The sequence below is a fragment of the Uloborus diversus genome, unplaced genomic scaffold, assembly GCF_026930045.1.
Source record: "Uloborus diversus isolate 005 unplaced genomic scaffold, Udiv.v.3.1 scaffold_399, whole genome shotgun sequence".
NCBI classification, from domain to species: domain Eukaryota; kingdom Metazoa; phylum Arthropoda; class Arachnida; order Araneae; family Uloboridae; genus Uloborus; species Uloborus diversus.
In genome coordinates this window covers 135,582-151,583 of record NW_026558570.1, presented here as the reverse complement: position 1 = coordinate 151,583, position 16,002 = coordinate 135,582, and the positions used below count along the sequence as shown (strand labels likewise).

Genomic DNA, 16,002 nt, shown 5'->3' with positions numbered 1-16,002 from the left:
TACCTTGGCATATTTTAGGGCATATTAAACGACCCACAACCGTAGGGTAGTCATTCCATAAAAATACAGATATAGTAAGGTTGTCCCCTTATACAATTCTAGTCATTTTATGCGAAAAATACCACAAAAGCCAAAAGAAAAATTTTGTTCCCAAAAAGAAATAGCTCTGTAACAGTATATTTTTAAGATAATATACATTGAAATCAAATATCTTAGAATCAAAATCAACTGCCATCAAACATTGAGGTCGACTAAAAACATAGAAATTATTTTTCTTTTTTAATTTTTTTTAACATGTGAAGAAGTTATCCACTTACTTGTATAAGAGCCATATTTCCCCACGCCATTTGCCATTTCTCCTTCGCAGACTCCAGCTTGCCAAGATTAGCCTACAACACACATAAAAATAATTTTGTACTTCCAAAGTACAACACAGCCCAATAGTTTTGGTAAACTATTATCACGAAATTAACTTATTTCTTTTGAAAAATCAAAATTTACCTATCATATATTAGAGATCAGTTCAAGCCCCACACACATGACAACAAACCCATTTCCTTATAAATAAAAAAATCGACAACCAGTTAATGTCGAAACTAGCTGTGGATTTGTTAAGTGCGTATGTTCTTGTAAGAACCCGTTTCATTTGCAAGTTTCTACCGATGTTGTTCATAGTACCGACAATTTTTTGAGTTTTTTCCTGGTAAAAAAAAATACTCGCCTGACCTAGAGATGCTAACTCTACAAAAAGTTTTTTTATTTCGTACTTTTTTTTAAATGCATTTTTGTCCCCCTTCCCTGTATAACAGAAAGCTTTAACTCATAAATAGTAGTACTCTATGTTTATAGTAATATACATTTCGTTATAATAGTATATTTCGAGGTTTCTGCTGAATCTAGCTCAGTTAGGATATATTAGCTTAAAAAAACATCTGAACACATTTTTTCTTTCATAAGTACAATGCATAACTGACTAAGACGTCGATAAATACATTTTGTTTCATTCAAATTTCAATACACTTCTATAACAGTTTTGAAGGCAAAAAAAAAAGTTTTCGGGACAGATGTAACTATCCATAAGATAGAGGTTCGACGCGAATCTTATCTAGAATCTATACGCATAAAAATGGTTATGTGTGTGTGTGCCTTATACAAATCTAGTTTACCTCGGATCATAGCCAAACTTGACACAGAGATCCTTTGGTGCTCAAGAATTCACCTGGGGGGGGGGGGGGTCGCTAGAAAATTCGTCAAGTGAAAAGTTACGTCAATTTCTACTGCATTTTTGTAATTAAAAAACGGTCGAAATTTACGTTTTGAGTCATAAAATTGCTCTTTTCTACACGCTGACGGGATTTTTTATTTATTTATTTATTTTTTTTTTACTTTCTCTTTTCTTTTACTTAAGCCTGATTTTAAGGGACTTTCTACGGAAAACGATAATTTAGTTCCGCACGTGACGCTTCATACATTTCATTAAAAATATTAATTTAAAAAGGTGATGAACAAAATTTTGTTGATTAAGAAATCACAGAAGTATGTGTGACTTCTTAAGCAAAAAATTTCGTCATTACCTTTTAAAATTATTTTTTTACGAAATGTAGGAACCGTCACGTGCGCGACAAAAAGACCGCTTTCAGTGGAATGGTCACACACAATTTTTTTTTTTTTTACCCGTTTAAAATATTATTTCTCAACGAATGAGATATAATTCCTTTACGTTAGAACCTTTGCTTACAAAACCTACAATTTGTTTCTCCATTGCTATACTAATAGGGAAAACATACTAAGTATTGCAGAAAGCAAACTACAAGAGGTTGACTTTGGATGTCCCGCACGTGACGCATGCAGATTAATTAAATTTTAAGTAGCAAAGTAAGTTAATAAAAATACTGTGTCAGGAGTGTCTTTGTATCAAATGTAAAATTTAAAAAATGTGCTTCCTCCTGTTTAATAAAAATATTAAGACCTATAACAAAATGTTGGTGAAATTATCGAGTCGGAGAGTCCCGCACGTGACGGTGGAATTGCCCTTGACCAGGATTCACTTGACAACTTGTCTTTTCGAGTCAGTTTGTGCAACGCCGGACAACGCAGCTAAGTATGCAATATTTCGTCTTCTATCTAATACTTCAAATCCCATTTTTGGGAATTTATAATCTTTTTTTAAGGTAATGGCAATACTATTGCGATAAAATTAGAGTAGGGGCAACCTAACCTGGTAGTATTGTGAAGGCTACGCAGATGCTAATCACATCATTACGACCCTGTAATGTTAAGTTCACCGTAACTGTAGTTATCTTCTTTTGGTAAAGCAATTGGTGGAGTTTACAAGTAAAACATTAATGCGGTACAACGTTAAAATATGACTCAAGTTAAAATAAAAATGGCATTTTACTCGCGGTTCACAAATTTGCAAATTGAAAAAGGTTTTGAAAACGTAGTGGGGCATCACTTTCGGTTACAAAGAAAGCTGAGTGTTCCTTGATTGCCTTCCTCCCCCTCCCTTTAAAGGAAAAAAAATACGCACTCGAGTTTCAGTAATTGAAATCAGATACCAGGTGTTTGTTGTAGTCTCTTACTGATAAAGAAAATGCATTAAAAAATAACGACTTGAGAAGTGGAACATAATTCTATTTTTTATTATTTAAAACCTAAACTCAATTAATTATTTACACATTAATACATTTATGCAGGTTCATCTTTCGTAGTTTTGAGAAGATTTAGACGATTTTCAACTTCGCACTAGACCTTCGCGCAGGCAGAATTTATCTTCTGGGCGGTGAGGATTTGATCATAAGAGAATTTAGACGGATATAAAATGTTATACAAGAACTAGCTATACGTCATAAAACCAAAGGTTCTGAAAGGTTAACCCTCAGGATCTCCTCACGGCGCCCCCTGGGAGTTTTTTCTTTCATAGACGCCATTTTTAGTTTTCGGTGTTAGCGCCACTAAGCCTTTAGCTGATTTTGACGCAAATAAGGGAGGGGGGGGGGATTTTATAATACAAGGATCAAAATAACGAATTAAAACCTTATCCATTTTTTTTAATAGTATATCTAGAAAAACAGACTCACCTGCGTTGAAACTCTCGAAGCCAAAGTCATCTCCAGGTTCCCTTTCAGACCCAAAAGCGTCGGCACGAGGATAAATAATTCGGTGACGTTCTGAAACACGGACCAGTCCTGTGCGGAAAAAAAGACATGTTAGGTAATGCAAAAAAAAAACGAAAAGAGCATTGTAAAATGCTTTTGCCTATTAGAAGAATCACTTGTGGCCGTGGTAGCCCGATCGGTAGAGTGTCGGATTCGGGGCCGGAGGGTCCTGAGTTCGAACCTCGATGGTCGAAGACCCACCGTCGTCATTAAAGGGGACTGGGCGACGTTAAATATGCTCGTGGTCTCAATGTCTTCCAAGTGAAACGATACCTCTGGGGGTGCTAGCGCCAGGTAGCTATTAGCTCCTGGACTAATTCTAAATTGTCAGTGACTGTTCGATCCGGTGATGGTGCTGCCATCTATCGGTATATAAAATAATGGAGGCAAGGCACTTAGTATGCAGTCCTCGACATAAATACAGTTGTAGTCAGTTGTGACTCTGAATAGGAATAGGAATAGAAGAATCACTTACAAAGGACGAATTTCAACACGCAATTTTAGTATTAATGGCTATTTCATGAGTTTATCCAGAGGGGGCAGCTGCCCCCATATATACTCAATGTAATGCATTTTATAAGGGAAAAATAAATACATAGTTACATGGTTTCTAGAATCTGGAGGAAAGGAATTGAATCTCTTGATTGCCCAAATGACGGGTGTGTTCCCCTTACATTTTGAGCTGGATACGTCCTTGGGCTATTTGGATACCTTTGTTTGAAATTTCATAGTCTTTTAATCGAATTGTCAATGTTTTTTTATTCCACTCACTCACATTACTTTCCGGACAAAATCTGCATAGCTAGTATTACAAATTCGATGTTGTTACACGGAAAAGTAGGTTCTCTTTATTTTAGAAAAATTTCTTGCTGATAACTTGAAACCAAAAATAAAGTCTAAGGGTTTTAAATTAATATTTCTTTGAAGAGTTATTCGAATGTAAATCATTTTAACAGACACATTTATAAAATATAAAGTGTTTTTTTAAGCTGTTGCTATTTGCTGTGGAAAATATCCTGCTTGCTCAAGTTGTAGATTTCAGTTTGATCCTTTGAGGCCTGGTGGGTTTGATTGAAGCCACTAATTTTTAAATTTTTTCCAGCTAATTATGGAAGCTACTATATCAGATGGCTGAAAAAAATGGTGGCTTTAAAAGTAGCCTCCGTGCCGCCTGAAAGGGTCAATTAAGATGTTCTTTGCAGAATGATTTCAACTATAATTAATTCTTAAAAGTATCGCGTATAGTCATCTACAGAGTACGCTATTCAAAACGGTTGGAAACTTAATTTATCAAATACTAATAGAATTTAATTCTTCAGTCAAAAATAAAGCACGAAATAAATAAATTTAAATTAAAATATACGAAGCAAATAGAAACTAAGATTCGAATTCGAAGTATTCCAAAAAAGCAGAAAATGATCTACTACTCAACTTACTTCCACATGATCCAGTACTATCCCAGCTCCGCAAGTTCCAGCGCCAGCAATGAGGAAAGGAATGAAGACCTGGATGCAAATGGCCAGTAAGCTCTCTTGCTCCTCAGGAGAAGCTCCTGCCTTCTCCTTGCGGGGCGCATCGCCGGGGGACCATCCATCCCCGCCGCCCCCGCCATTTTCGAAAACTCCGGAATCCAGGCTCTTCTCTCCCAAGGAAGAATTGTCATCGTTGGAAGAACTGACAGGCACGCAGATCAGAATTCCAGAATCGGAAGAACTGAGTCCCGCTTTCTTAGGCTTGTTCTGGTCATCGAGACGGCTGTCGTTGTTGTTCGTGGCCGAGTCGAGCATGTTGACCGTGACAGCGGGAGTCGTTGGAGACCATGTGTCGTCTGAAATGGAACAAGCTAGCCTAAGTGAGATAGTTCTTAAGCTATGCACACAAATGTGGTTAAACGCTTTTTTCTTCTGCCGAGCTCTTTACTCGTAAATACAAACACGTGCAAGCAGGGTGCGGCAGATATTTTAGGACGCACATTATAGGAGCCACATTTTTCTGTGTTTTACAGAAACATGGATTTTTTCGTTGGATATAGACATGGCAGGCCGTATTCTTACTCCGGAAATGTAGAGGTATGCCGTTATTGTCTCCTTGGCTGCAGGGCAGACCGATTCTGAAATTGATGCATTCTTGAACTTTGCCCGATCATTTGTTTACGAAGTTTTTAGAGAATTGGGAGCTGCAAAGGGGGATGTGGCAGCAATTTCGCAAAGGAAATGACATTGTCGACGTTCTGACAGATGTGAAGAGGATAATTTGTGCCTGACACGACCAAGGCTATCCGCTTGATTAGAGTCAAGAGCCTTCTGAACAAGCTCAAAAATCTCGAGGTGTCAGGACTGTTCTGGTTTTTTCTCAGATGAGAAGAATCTCAGGGCCAAAAGGTGAACCGTAAAAAATGATCATTGGCTCTGTAAGAGCCCTGATGAGATACCAACGGTTATGTTGAGGAAAAGGCGACTCATGTGAACACGGAACACATATTAACATGGTATGTTTTACTAAGATCACTTAAAGCAAAAAATCTGAAAAAATTCTCAAATAAGGACAGTACCAATTGTACCTCTTGGACAAACATTTAGAGCAATGAGCCATTTTATGTTTCTGTGGTGGCAACTCCTTTGTTTTATCAGGTGTTGAAACAATTTTATCAGTCTTCTGCACGTGATAACATTTTAAAAACTAATTGCTAATCTAAATCTAACGAATAAGAACCATTGTATGAACATTCAAGTAAATTTATGACAATGTTTAAATTCTTTTAATGCATTAAAATTTTTTATTTTTGCGAGTTAACTCTGAAGTAGAAGCTGGGGGCACTTGTAAACACAACATCTACTATGGGCACAAGTGAACAGTTCCCATAGCCGCTCTCCATAGTATTATTGATAGTGTAGGATACTGTAAGTGTTAAAAAATGTGTAAATATTGATAATTATTATTTTCCTATAATCAGTTTGCAAATTTATTGTTAATTGTCATTAATATTATTAAATCTTTATTTATGCTTCTTATTTTTATTTTTTATTTATTTTTTGTTACTAAATAGTTGATCAATAATTTAGTGTCACGTAATACTTACAGGAAATTAAAATACATAATAAATTTCATTTAATTAGAAACTTAAGTTCAAAATCATTTTGAAATACATTATCAAACAATGTGTGAAGCTTAAAAGCAAAATATATATAGAATAACCATTACATAATAAAAAAAAATATTTGTATCGTGTAGTCATATAAGTTTTTTTCTAGTCTATTCAGTGATCAGAACATGTTACGAGACTTTAGAATTTGGAAATGAGCAGTTATATATTCAGGAAAAATATTATCTTAATGAACAATTACTGTACAGTTGAAACTGACGCAGTTTTGGTTACAACCCTTCAACGTATTTGTTATTTAGGTATATGTTTCATATTGAAGAATTTTCCTTCAAAATATGATGCTCCTGCATTTTTTACCCGTGTTCATATGTGCCCTAACCCTGTTCACATGTGCCCCCGTCTAGGGGCACAAGGGAACAACTGCAGAGGTTTTAAAAAAAAAATACCATAAAGTAAAGAAATATTTAAAAAAAAAATCCCCCCAAAAAAATCCACGACTCAAAAAAAATAAATTGTTCACATATGCCCCCTTTTCCCCAGTGCCAAATTTTCAGTATCAGTGATAGTTCTTGGTGTTGTTAGTAGTCAAGGAAACGTGATGCTTCCACATTTTTTTCAAGGTGCAAGAGTTAATGCCGCTGCTTACACCGAGGTACTATAGACAGAGTTGTCAAGCCCTGGATCACTACTATAGCATGCGGGAGGCCGTATGCTTTCCAACAAGGCTCGACACCACCCCATTACAGTCATAGTCAGAACAACCCAAGATAGGATGTGCAAACATTTTCACGATTTTGTTTCGCCTAACTTTTGATCATCCTGCTCCCCAAAACTCAATCCAATTGGTTGCTATGTGTGAGGCGCAGTTGAGAGAGACTATACAATAGTTGTTCCCACAACACTGCTGAAGCTCTCAGAGCTGTTCTTGTGGAAACACTGTCAAAAATTCCAAAAACTTATTCCATTACTGCCTGCAGTCGGTTTAAACAACGCATAGAATCTGTTATAGCCACTGATAATGAGTTTATTGAATGATCTCTTCCTTTATATATCTGACCACCTGTACGAGAACTTTAATACATAATATTGGTTTCCTCCTACGAACAGAAATCTCCTTTTTCACCGTAACGATGAGTATATGCAAGGGGGGGGGGCATATAAATAAACGGAACCGAACTGTTGTTGTGTTTGTTGTCTTGTGCCAGCTAGGCTGTCAATTTGGGGTGTGCTGCTGCACTTTTCCAACGTTGCCGTAATTTGGTTTGAAGTCCGACTTCCACAGCACACACATGCCATAATGACCAGTTTCTAGAGTAGGCAGCCATTCCCAGCACACCAACACATTCTCACAAAGAAAGGGCAAGGACAGGAGAGAGAAATTACATCCATAACCCGATCCGGGGCTCGAATCCGGGACCTCTCCATCGCAGTGAGTCTTCTCTAATCCCTAGACAAGGTGGTCAACAACCGAAATGATGAGCGCATTCTTTGCAGTTACGATTTATATTGCTAGGAGGTGCTGGTTGGAGATCTCTCGCGATCATTAATGAGCTGGCGTCAGTCTCAGAGATGTGTATTTTTCCTGGTGCCAGGTTGTGCACGTTCCTGCCTGAACCATTTGATGATTAGGGAGATGGCTGACCATAAGGAGCAAAGTATGCGTGAAATTTTGCTTTTTGGTTGGGAAAACTGCAGCCGAAATCATTGAGATGCTTCGGCACGCCTTTAATGATCAGGCATTTTGACAAACACAGGTCTAAGAGTGGTTTTTTCCGTTTCAAATCTGGAATCAAGTAAACCGAAGACAGTTTACGGCCTGTGCGTCCTTCGAAAGTGCACATTGACAATGCAAAAAGGTGTGAGTTCAATAAAAATGCAAAATATAAACGAAAAGGAAACTCCAGTTATTTTTGAATGCCCCTCGTATGTGTCCTAACTTGCGGTTTTGGTTTGAAGACAAACCGATCGTTGTCGTTTGGCAATAGAAAAATTAACCTATTTTTTGCTGTTATTTTACTTAGCGTTGAAAATAAGACTCATATCAACATAGAACGTCAACATGGGTAAACATTTGAATAAATAGATAATTCTGAAAAATTCATAAAAATGTACGATATCATAGTTGAAAATTTTAAAAAAAGGTTAATTCCTCGATAGATTCGACACCTTTCATTGTGAGGGTAGACAGAGCTTTACTACATCAACCAACATTAGAGCAAAAAGAACTGGTTAGCAATACCTGGTTGGAGATCATCCTGGAAGGTGGGGTTTCCGAAGGACACTGGCTCGTGCGTGAGGGTGGTGAGGTTGGCCGACGATTCGTTGTGGTTCATCATCGGCTCGAGGCGCCGGATGTCCAACAGAACGGCCATTGAATCCCTTCACGCCCGGATCTGAAAGAAAAAGCGATGTTCTATGTAGATTACTATTGCGGAAAATACAGAGGGAACTAAAAATCTTGCCCAGATTAGGAAACTTCAATACGCAAAAAGAAAGGTTAGATTAAAAATTTTTAAAACCCCAACTCAAATGAGTCATAACTAAGAACAGAAGTGCCCAACCTTTAAGAACACTCGATCAAGTCACCTTTCAAAGTAAATAAATAAATAAATAAAAATTGGGGCCTCCGTTAAGGAACTAGGGCAACAGTATAATAGTTTCTTAAAAGTTAGTTACATATAACCTTATTCCTCCAACAAATAATTACCTTCTTTTGCAATGTTAAAGCATCCTCTCAGATTCCAAAACCCCTTTTCCCCACTCTTCATCTAGGGATGAGATGCATCCAACTATAGTTTGCGCACACTGCATACAGTGGATTCTCTCAATCTGAACCCTCCCTAATGCGAACACCCCGATATTCTGAACATATTTTGATGGTCTCGGCGAAACTCCATAGACTTACCATGGGCTGAACTCTCTGTAATCTGAACACCCCAGTGATATGAATGCTATTTTTAACCCCTTTCAATTATTACCTCTCTATATACTGAACAAGTTCACAATCGGTACTCGAGAATTCCTATAAATCCAATTGGAAAGCCTGAAATACATTCACAATTTTAGCACAATGATTGAAGGGCATTAAGGGGAAGATGGAGAGAAGAAGAAGGAAAATTATTTTCCTGGATATTACTGCATCACATAAAGTCATTCAGCTGGGCAATAGGAGCCAGAAGTTTCTGCCATGGAACTATATTTCAACAATCCAACTATTGTATCAAGTAGCATTCAAGACCTTTAAAATACGATTACTTTCAAGCAAAATGAGGCTGAGAATCACCCGGAAACATTTTCACTTGGATGATAACACATACCTTGTATGAGAATACAAAATGCAAAAACAAATAAAAAATTACTCTTTTTTAATCCAGGTATTGTAGCTGTATTGTTATTTTATTATTGAATGCTACTTTAAACCTTTTTAAATTAAGTGGTCACAGTATACCTTTCAAGCAATTTTTTTCAATTTAAGTAAATTATATTTTTCGTAGAAACCATAACATGCTTACTTATTCTGTAATCAATAATTTATTTTAAAAATTTTAAAATATTGCGTACTTTTTTCAAAAATTCAAAATATTTGGAAAAATTTCAATTTTTAAAAATCTCTAAGGCTTTTTTGTTTTTAAACTAATATAAAAAAGTTTTTTGCTAAATGATCACAATCATCATCTCTAAAAATCGGTGCATTCATTTGCTTTTGTGTTTACTAGAAAATTTTCTGTGATCAATTACGTAAAAAAATCGTAATTTTTTTCCAAAAAAATTGGGTTTTTCAAGGTATAACATACTCTAAACATTTGAGTAATTTATAAAATGCTTATCCAATGCATAGTTTTGTTAAATATATTATCCTAATTGCAAAAAATATTATTTTAAAGCTGTATCTTTAATAGAAAAAAATTCTTTGGGATTCTCATGACACGAAAAACGATCATCGAGAAAAATGAATTTAAAGTTTTCTTTTTGCATAAGAATACATAGCGAGCATGACCTAAAACTACTCAGAACTTTTTCAATATTTGAACTAAAGCAATGAAACTTTTCCCCTGTGTTTGGACTAGTGTTTAGTTTCGAAATAAGCAATAAAAGTTTTTTTGACCGTTCTGTCATTTTTGAGGTACTGTAACCCCCTAAAAAAGAAAGAAAGGCAAGAGTTGAGCTCCTACTGAGTTGAATTAGACATTGCATTAGCCACCAGTCTAAAATTCAGCACCTCTATCTCAGTAACTGGTAAATAATAGATATGTAGATATGTCCCTTTAGAAATAAAAGGAAATAAGTTTCATTGTCTAAGTTAGGGAGTCCCACCCCCTCCTAACTTGGGATTATTACTTTGGTCTTTCTTTAATTTATTCAGCCATATATAATAGTTTGGGACTCGAACTATCATTTTAAAGAAGTTCATTTTACAATCCAATAAAGAAAAAAAATCCTTTGACAGAAATAATCTAATCTTGTAAAATTTCAATGATTTCAGAATGTACACTTGCCCCTGAAAACACTGAATTTCTCCCCAGACTTCTTAATTCTTTTGAATGTAATATTTCTACTTTCTCCTCTGTATTTAAAAGCATAAAAGCAATTGGTGAACCTAAATTATTATTAATACAGCTTATTTTTGGCTCTCCATGTTCCTTATTTCACATCTTTTCACATTCATTTCCAGACCCTTATAACACGTGAAATTCACTAAAAATGAATTACCTCATCTATACTTTGAGACTCATTTTTATTAGTAGAGCTAATATATGTAATATTTTGGAAAAACGTCTTTTGCTCATCAGCTGATTCAGATTTTTCTAACAATGACGATTGTTCTGTCTTGTTATGGTATGACACATTTATTGTCATCAGAATAGCCCTAAATTTGTAAAATTTTGTATCTACACGTTTTTGTTACAACAATTTTGCACTTTATTTCCTCATTATTCCTTATAGACTCTTTTTGTGCCGTAGTACCCTAACTTAGAACAATGTCCCAAGTTCTGAGCATATTTGCTATTTTTGAAGTTTATGAATAAATTATTAAAACTGAATTAGGTAGAAATGAATTTGCCCAAACAAGACACAGGTACATAGCCGAGATGAACTGCAAAACAAAGTCAAACTAATGCTGCTCAGTTAGTGAAGGTAACCAAAGTTATTTCCAAATATAAAAATCGCAAATCCTTTCGAAATTTTCAAAATCATAAAAATAACCCATTTCAGTGGTTCCCTATCCTCACTAGTGGGCCGCGAACAGCGTGTTGCTGGCCCGTGGACACTGGTGGAGGATTTGAACCAAAATAAATCTCGGAGTCTTAATTTCCGTTTTTTTGCGAAAATTCACTTATTAGATGTATCATCGCTCAAAAGCTCTCTCCCTAGCTCATATCCAATTATAAACTTTAAGATTAAAATTTTTCATATTTCTTTGGAACTTTCCCTTAAAATTGAAGATGAAATTCAATGAACCAGAAACACCTTTAAAGGAAATTGTCAAATAAACTACTAGTATTAGCTTCAAACTTCAAGTTAAAAATGCTCCCCCTTTGTTGAACTGGCATGACTAACCAGTGAATCGTGACACTTCAGGGGCTTTTCGTCAGCCCCTTTGAATTTAGTTATTTGAATGAGACTTTTCATAGCAATGTTTAAAAAATTATGTAGGAATGCATTGAATTTGCGAGTTATTAGAAACAAAATCAATTTCAATCCAAATACCAACTCCCTCGAACAGGAAAAATAGCGCCAAAAATATCATGGAGCTTTAACTTGGATGACTTGTTTTTCAGTTTTCTTACAGCTGTGTCAGCTAATGAATGCAATAAAATTGTTTTCTTTCTTAAAATTATTTTGAAAATTGTTCTTGTACAGTATGTCTACGTCAGTGGTACAGCACAAGCGCCCCCATATGCAAAATTTGAGGGGGGGGGGGCGGTTCAGATATTTTCCCCATGGTTTAGCAGGATATTTTCCCGTAGAAACCGATTTCAGTACAGATTAGAGTTATGAAAATTTGACATTTTTAATAACTTATTAATTGCTGGAAAAGAAATGTTTTTACATTTTTGCAAAGAAAAAAATACTAAAAGCAAGGAAGTTCTAATTTCTAAGGGGGGAGGGGCTTGAGCCCCAACTTGCCCCCACCCCATATGGGCGCCCTTGGTACAGCATGTGAGGGTAGAAGGGGGGATTAACATCTCCAGAGCTCTTGTTTTTTGCACACTTTCAATCCTAATAAGGTATATTACTCCTTCTTAAAAACAGTAATGAACAGATGCACCCCCCCTCCCCTCCAGAAAGTAAAATTTGGCTGTGCAAGTAATATATAGTAGTTAGTGGGTCTCACTGGTGTTTTCTACAAAACTGGTGGGCCGCCCAACAAAAAAGGTTGGGAAATGCTGCATTAAGCAGATGCATCGAAGTTCAACTCACATAGCCTCATAAGATAACTGTTCATTTATTCTGTAACACCATTTATTTTTTACTGGTGAAATGGCTCGGGCCCAAGCCTGAAAGGGGCCTAATATTTTTAAAAACTAGATGCGAAATATAGGGGTAAACAAAATGGAGGGGGCGCGGAAAAGTCATTTGTGACTGGCCCCAAAATTTCTGTGCACGCCCGTGGATGTACCAGCCGTCAAAACTAAACTCGGCAAAATGTCCCAAGTTAGGATAATGTCCCAAGAATGAGCACTTGACTGTACCGCGAAAAGAAAAAAAAAGACCGCATAAAAACAGGTTTGAGTGTACAGCTGCTGCTGAAAGTTTCTGAATACATGGCTGATCGAGTAATTCACCTATACTTTGACTCTTTTTGCTTAAAAATATCAACTTTGAGACCTGTAATTTAAAAAGTTGTTTACATGACATGGGTTTCTCTCCTGAACCTAAAACTACACCACGTGGACTATAACAACAGCTGTGTCTCGAAGTTATTGCATATTGATCCGTCGATTGAGCCATCAAATTATTCAAGTTAGAGCATGTACCTCGTATCAATTAATATCCACATTTACAAAATTGACATGGGTCAACCACTGCTTTTGAAACAAAACTATAATTTACTTAGCAACATACATTCACGACCATAAATTTTAATCTCTACTCGGGTATAAACAAATCAAATATTGAAAAAAGAAACTTAACTTTTTCTACTGACAATACTACTAACACAGCCAGAAATTGTTAAGAAAATTGAAGACATCAACTATCACAAGTTGTCCAAGCTTTAAACAAATGACTTAAGATCCCAATACACCTTTCCAGAACTCTATAGTCTTATTGTTGTTGAACTGGAAAATCTAAAGAATTCCGTAAACCAGACAAAAGGTATAATTTTTATGTAAAACCACTGCTGTAGTTGGGGGAAAATATTTGGGAGAAAGTACTTCTTTTAAGATAGAAGTCATGGCTGAGGGATTTTGTTTGACCAAAAAAGTTCAATTTCGATTACATATGCCTGATTTAATTCGAAAAGCAGACTTTTTTTTTTTTTTTTGTAAAAGGTTTTTTGATGATTTCAAAGAACCTTTTACGAAAAAAAAAAAAAAAAAATTACGTCAAAAATTTACATTAAATTTTTGTTATTTTTACAATAATAAACCAAATATTTCCGGGAACAGCGCGACCCGCTCCTCCCCTCCCGACTACAGCACTGTATAAACACAATATATTACAAACAAATTTCTATAAAGATCCCAAAATTCATGACAGAAAAATGATACAACTGAATCGCATGACCCCTTTAAAAAGGGAGGGCGGCGATTCTAATTAGTTTGCCCACACACAGTCCGTATCACAAACAATTCTTTACTTATTTCACAACCCCAAACATTTGTAGGGAACGTATACCAGTAAACACTATGGTTCAATCAATAAGGTACGGAAATTCTAACACAGTTCCAATCACAAACAAACCTTTACTAGTAGAACCCAAACATTTAAAGAGAACAAAATATTTGAGCATAATATAAATTTAAGCGATTACCTAAGCCAAGCAAACGATGCCGTAAATCACAATCAGCATTGCAGATAAGATATTACCGATCAAAAAGTTCGTTAAATTCACAAGAAAACGGCGTTTTGTATCCTTGCTCAATTTTTGTAATTTTCACGAAAAATTTTACCTTTAATCCTTTGCTTTTTCGTTCAAACTGTGTTCATGTCTTAACTGTTCAATGTTACGTGATCAATGATTTTGATCAATTAATAAGCATCAATAAATTATTTATGATCCATGGAAGCACAAAAACATTTTGTATTATAAAAGAGATCTTAACTCACAACCAAAAGGATACTTCCAAACAAATATTTTAGGATCATTGTTACTTTTATCAGCTTCCAATAAAATAACGTAAAAACAAAAGTCTATAAACTCAAATGTTGAAATTGCATGCAAATAGGAACATTACAACTGTTATTGACCCATTACTGCGGATTTTTTACCAAATACTTCACTCGTTAATAGAAAACCGCATACGCAAGAAAACTTACCTTTCACACAAGTTAAATCGCAATTCCCTGGTCGCGGCGTTCGAATTTCTAGAACATTCACAGCAACTGAAGAGAATTTTAGACTTGCGCAAAAAAGTTTCACGCTCGTGTTGATCAAATTACATTGTATACCATCGTCACTTTGTAGTATCTCCTACGCATGCGAGCTACGTAACATAGTAATGGAATTATTTATGCATTTCATTTAGATCAGACGGGACGTAAACATTTCAAGCGATGAACATATTTCAAATGAGGTTCATTTCTTAGTGACGATGATGGAAGAACTTGCAGTTGAATGTTTGTTAATGGGGCCAGATCGCTAGAAATGATGTCTTCTGTTCAGTTTTAACATTTTCAGCAAGCAACCTTGGCTGTACCATTTCCTCATCAGATGGTGGTGTTACATTGAGCCAAGGTGATTTAAAACTATTTATTTAGCGGAAGATATTCTCAGTCCGCGAAAAGAATAATTTTCAGTGAAAATATCATTTCCCAAAGGAATATATCAATTTATTTGATCTTATATAAACGTAAAATCAGCACAAAAAATGGTAAGGAACTTCGTGTCAACACATCACAACCTGGCAACTGAAACGACAACTAAAAAAAAAGAAATTGAGAAAATCAAGGTTTTACGCAAGACTACATTTAACCGATTAATTCTTCAATATTACATTACGCGCCAAACATTTATTACGTTATGTTTACTGATTACATTTTTGTAGTTTTAATTAATGGTGTATACTTGAGGTTCGAAACATTTTCTTCTAAATTATGAAATTTTAATGAAGTGACACTTCCGATTATACCTTTTATACGCCACACTACGCAGTAGTTATGTAAAATACCTTTGTGTAAAATTTGTGGCAAAAGAGGATTCAATTTAGATTTTATTTTGTAATTGGCATGTTTTTTTCCTCCCATGTTTTTGAGATGTGTTATTTCTGCGACAGTATATTCGATAATATTCCAATAAAATATTCGATCTGTGCGATATCAAATATTTTATTGGAATATTATCGATATATATGCGATACATCCCAAACAATAACAATATTATTGCGATAAAATTCCAATCAAATTTGAAAAACAGTTGAAACGTCATTGAAACACAAGAGTAATGAAGCAACTTTAAATCAGAAGATTCCCGAATCAGAAAGTTTATGAAGCAGGACGTGTGTTGGTTAATACATTAAAAGCTTTGCTCATACAACATTTTTACAACAAATGATAAATTGTTGTTTCTACTTAAAC

The 16,002-nt window shown here is 35.4% G+C and overlaps 1 protein-coding gene across 1 annotated transcript; it reads right to left on the bottom strand.

The window, feature by feature from the left end:
- Positions 1–317: 317 nt before the first annotated feature.
- LOC129233417 (solute carrier family 41 member 1-like) lies at positions 318–14,842 on the bottom strand (the record flags this gene model as incomplete). The annotated part of the gene is made up of 5 exons (XM_054867447.1): positions 14,746–14,842; positions 8,501–8,654; positions 4,595–4,986; positions 3,081–3,188; positions 318–389 (listed from the first exon to the last, which is right to left on the bottom strand). Coding segments are annotated over exons 2-5 (705 nt in total), but the record flags the coding sequence as incomplete, so codon positions are not given.
- Positions 14,843–16,002: the final 1,160 nt, after the last annotated feature.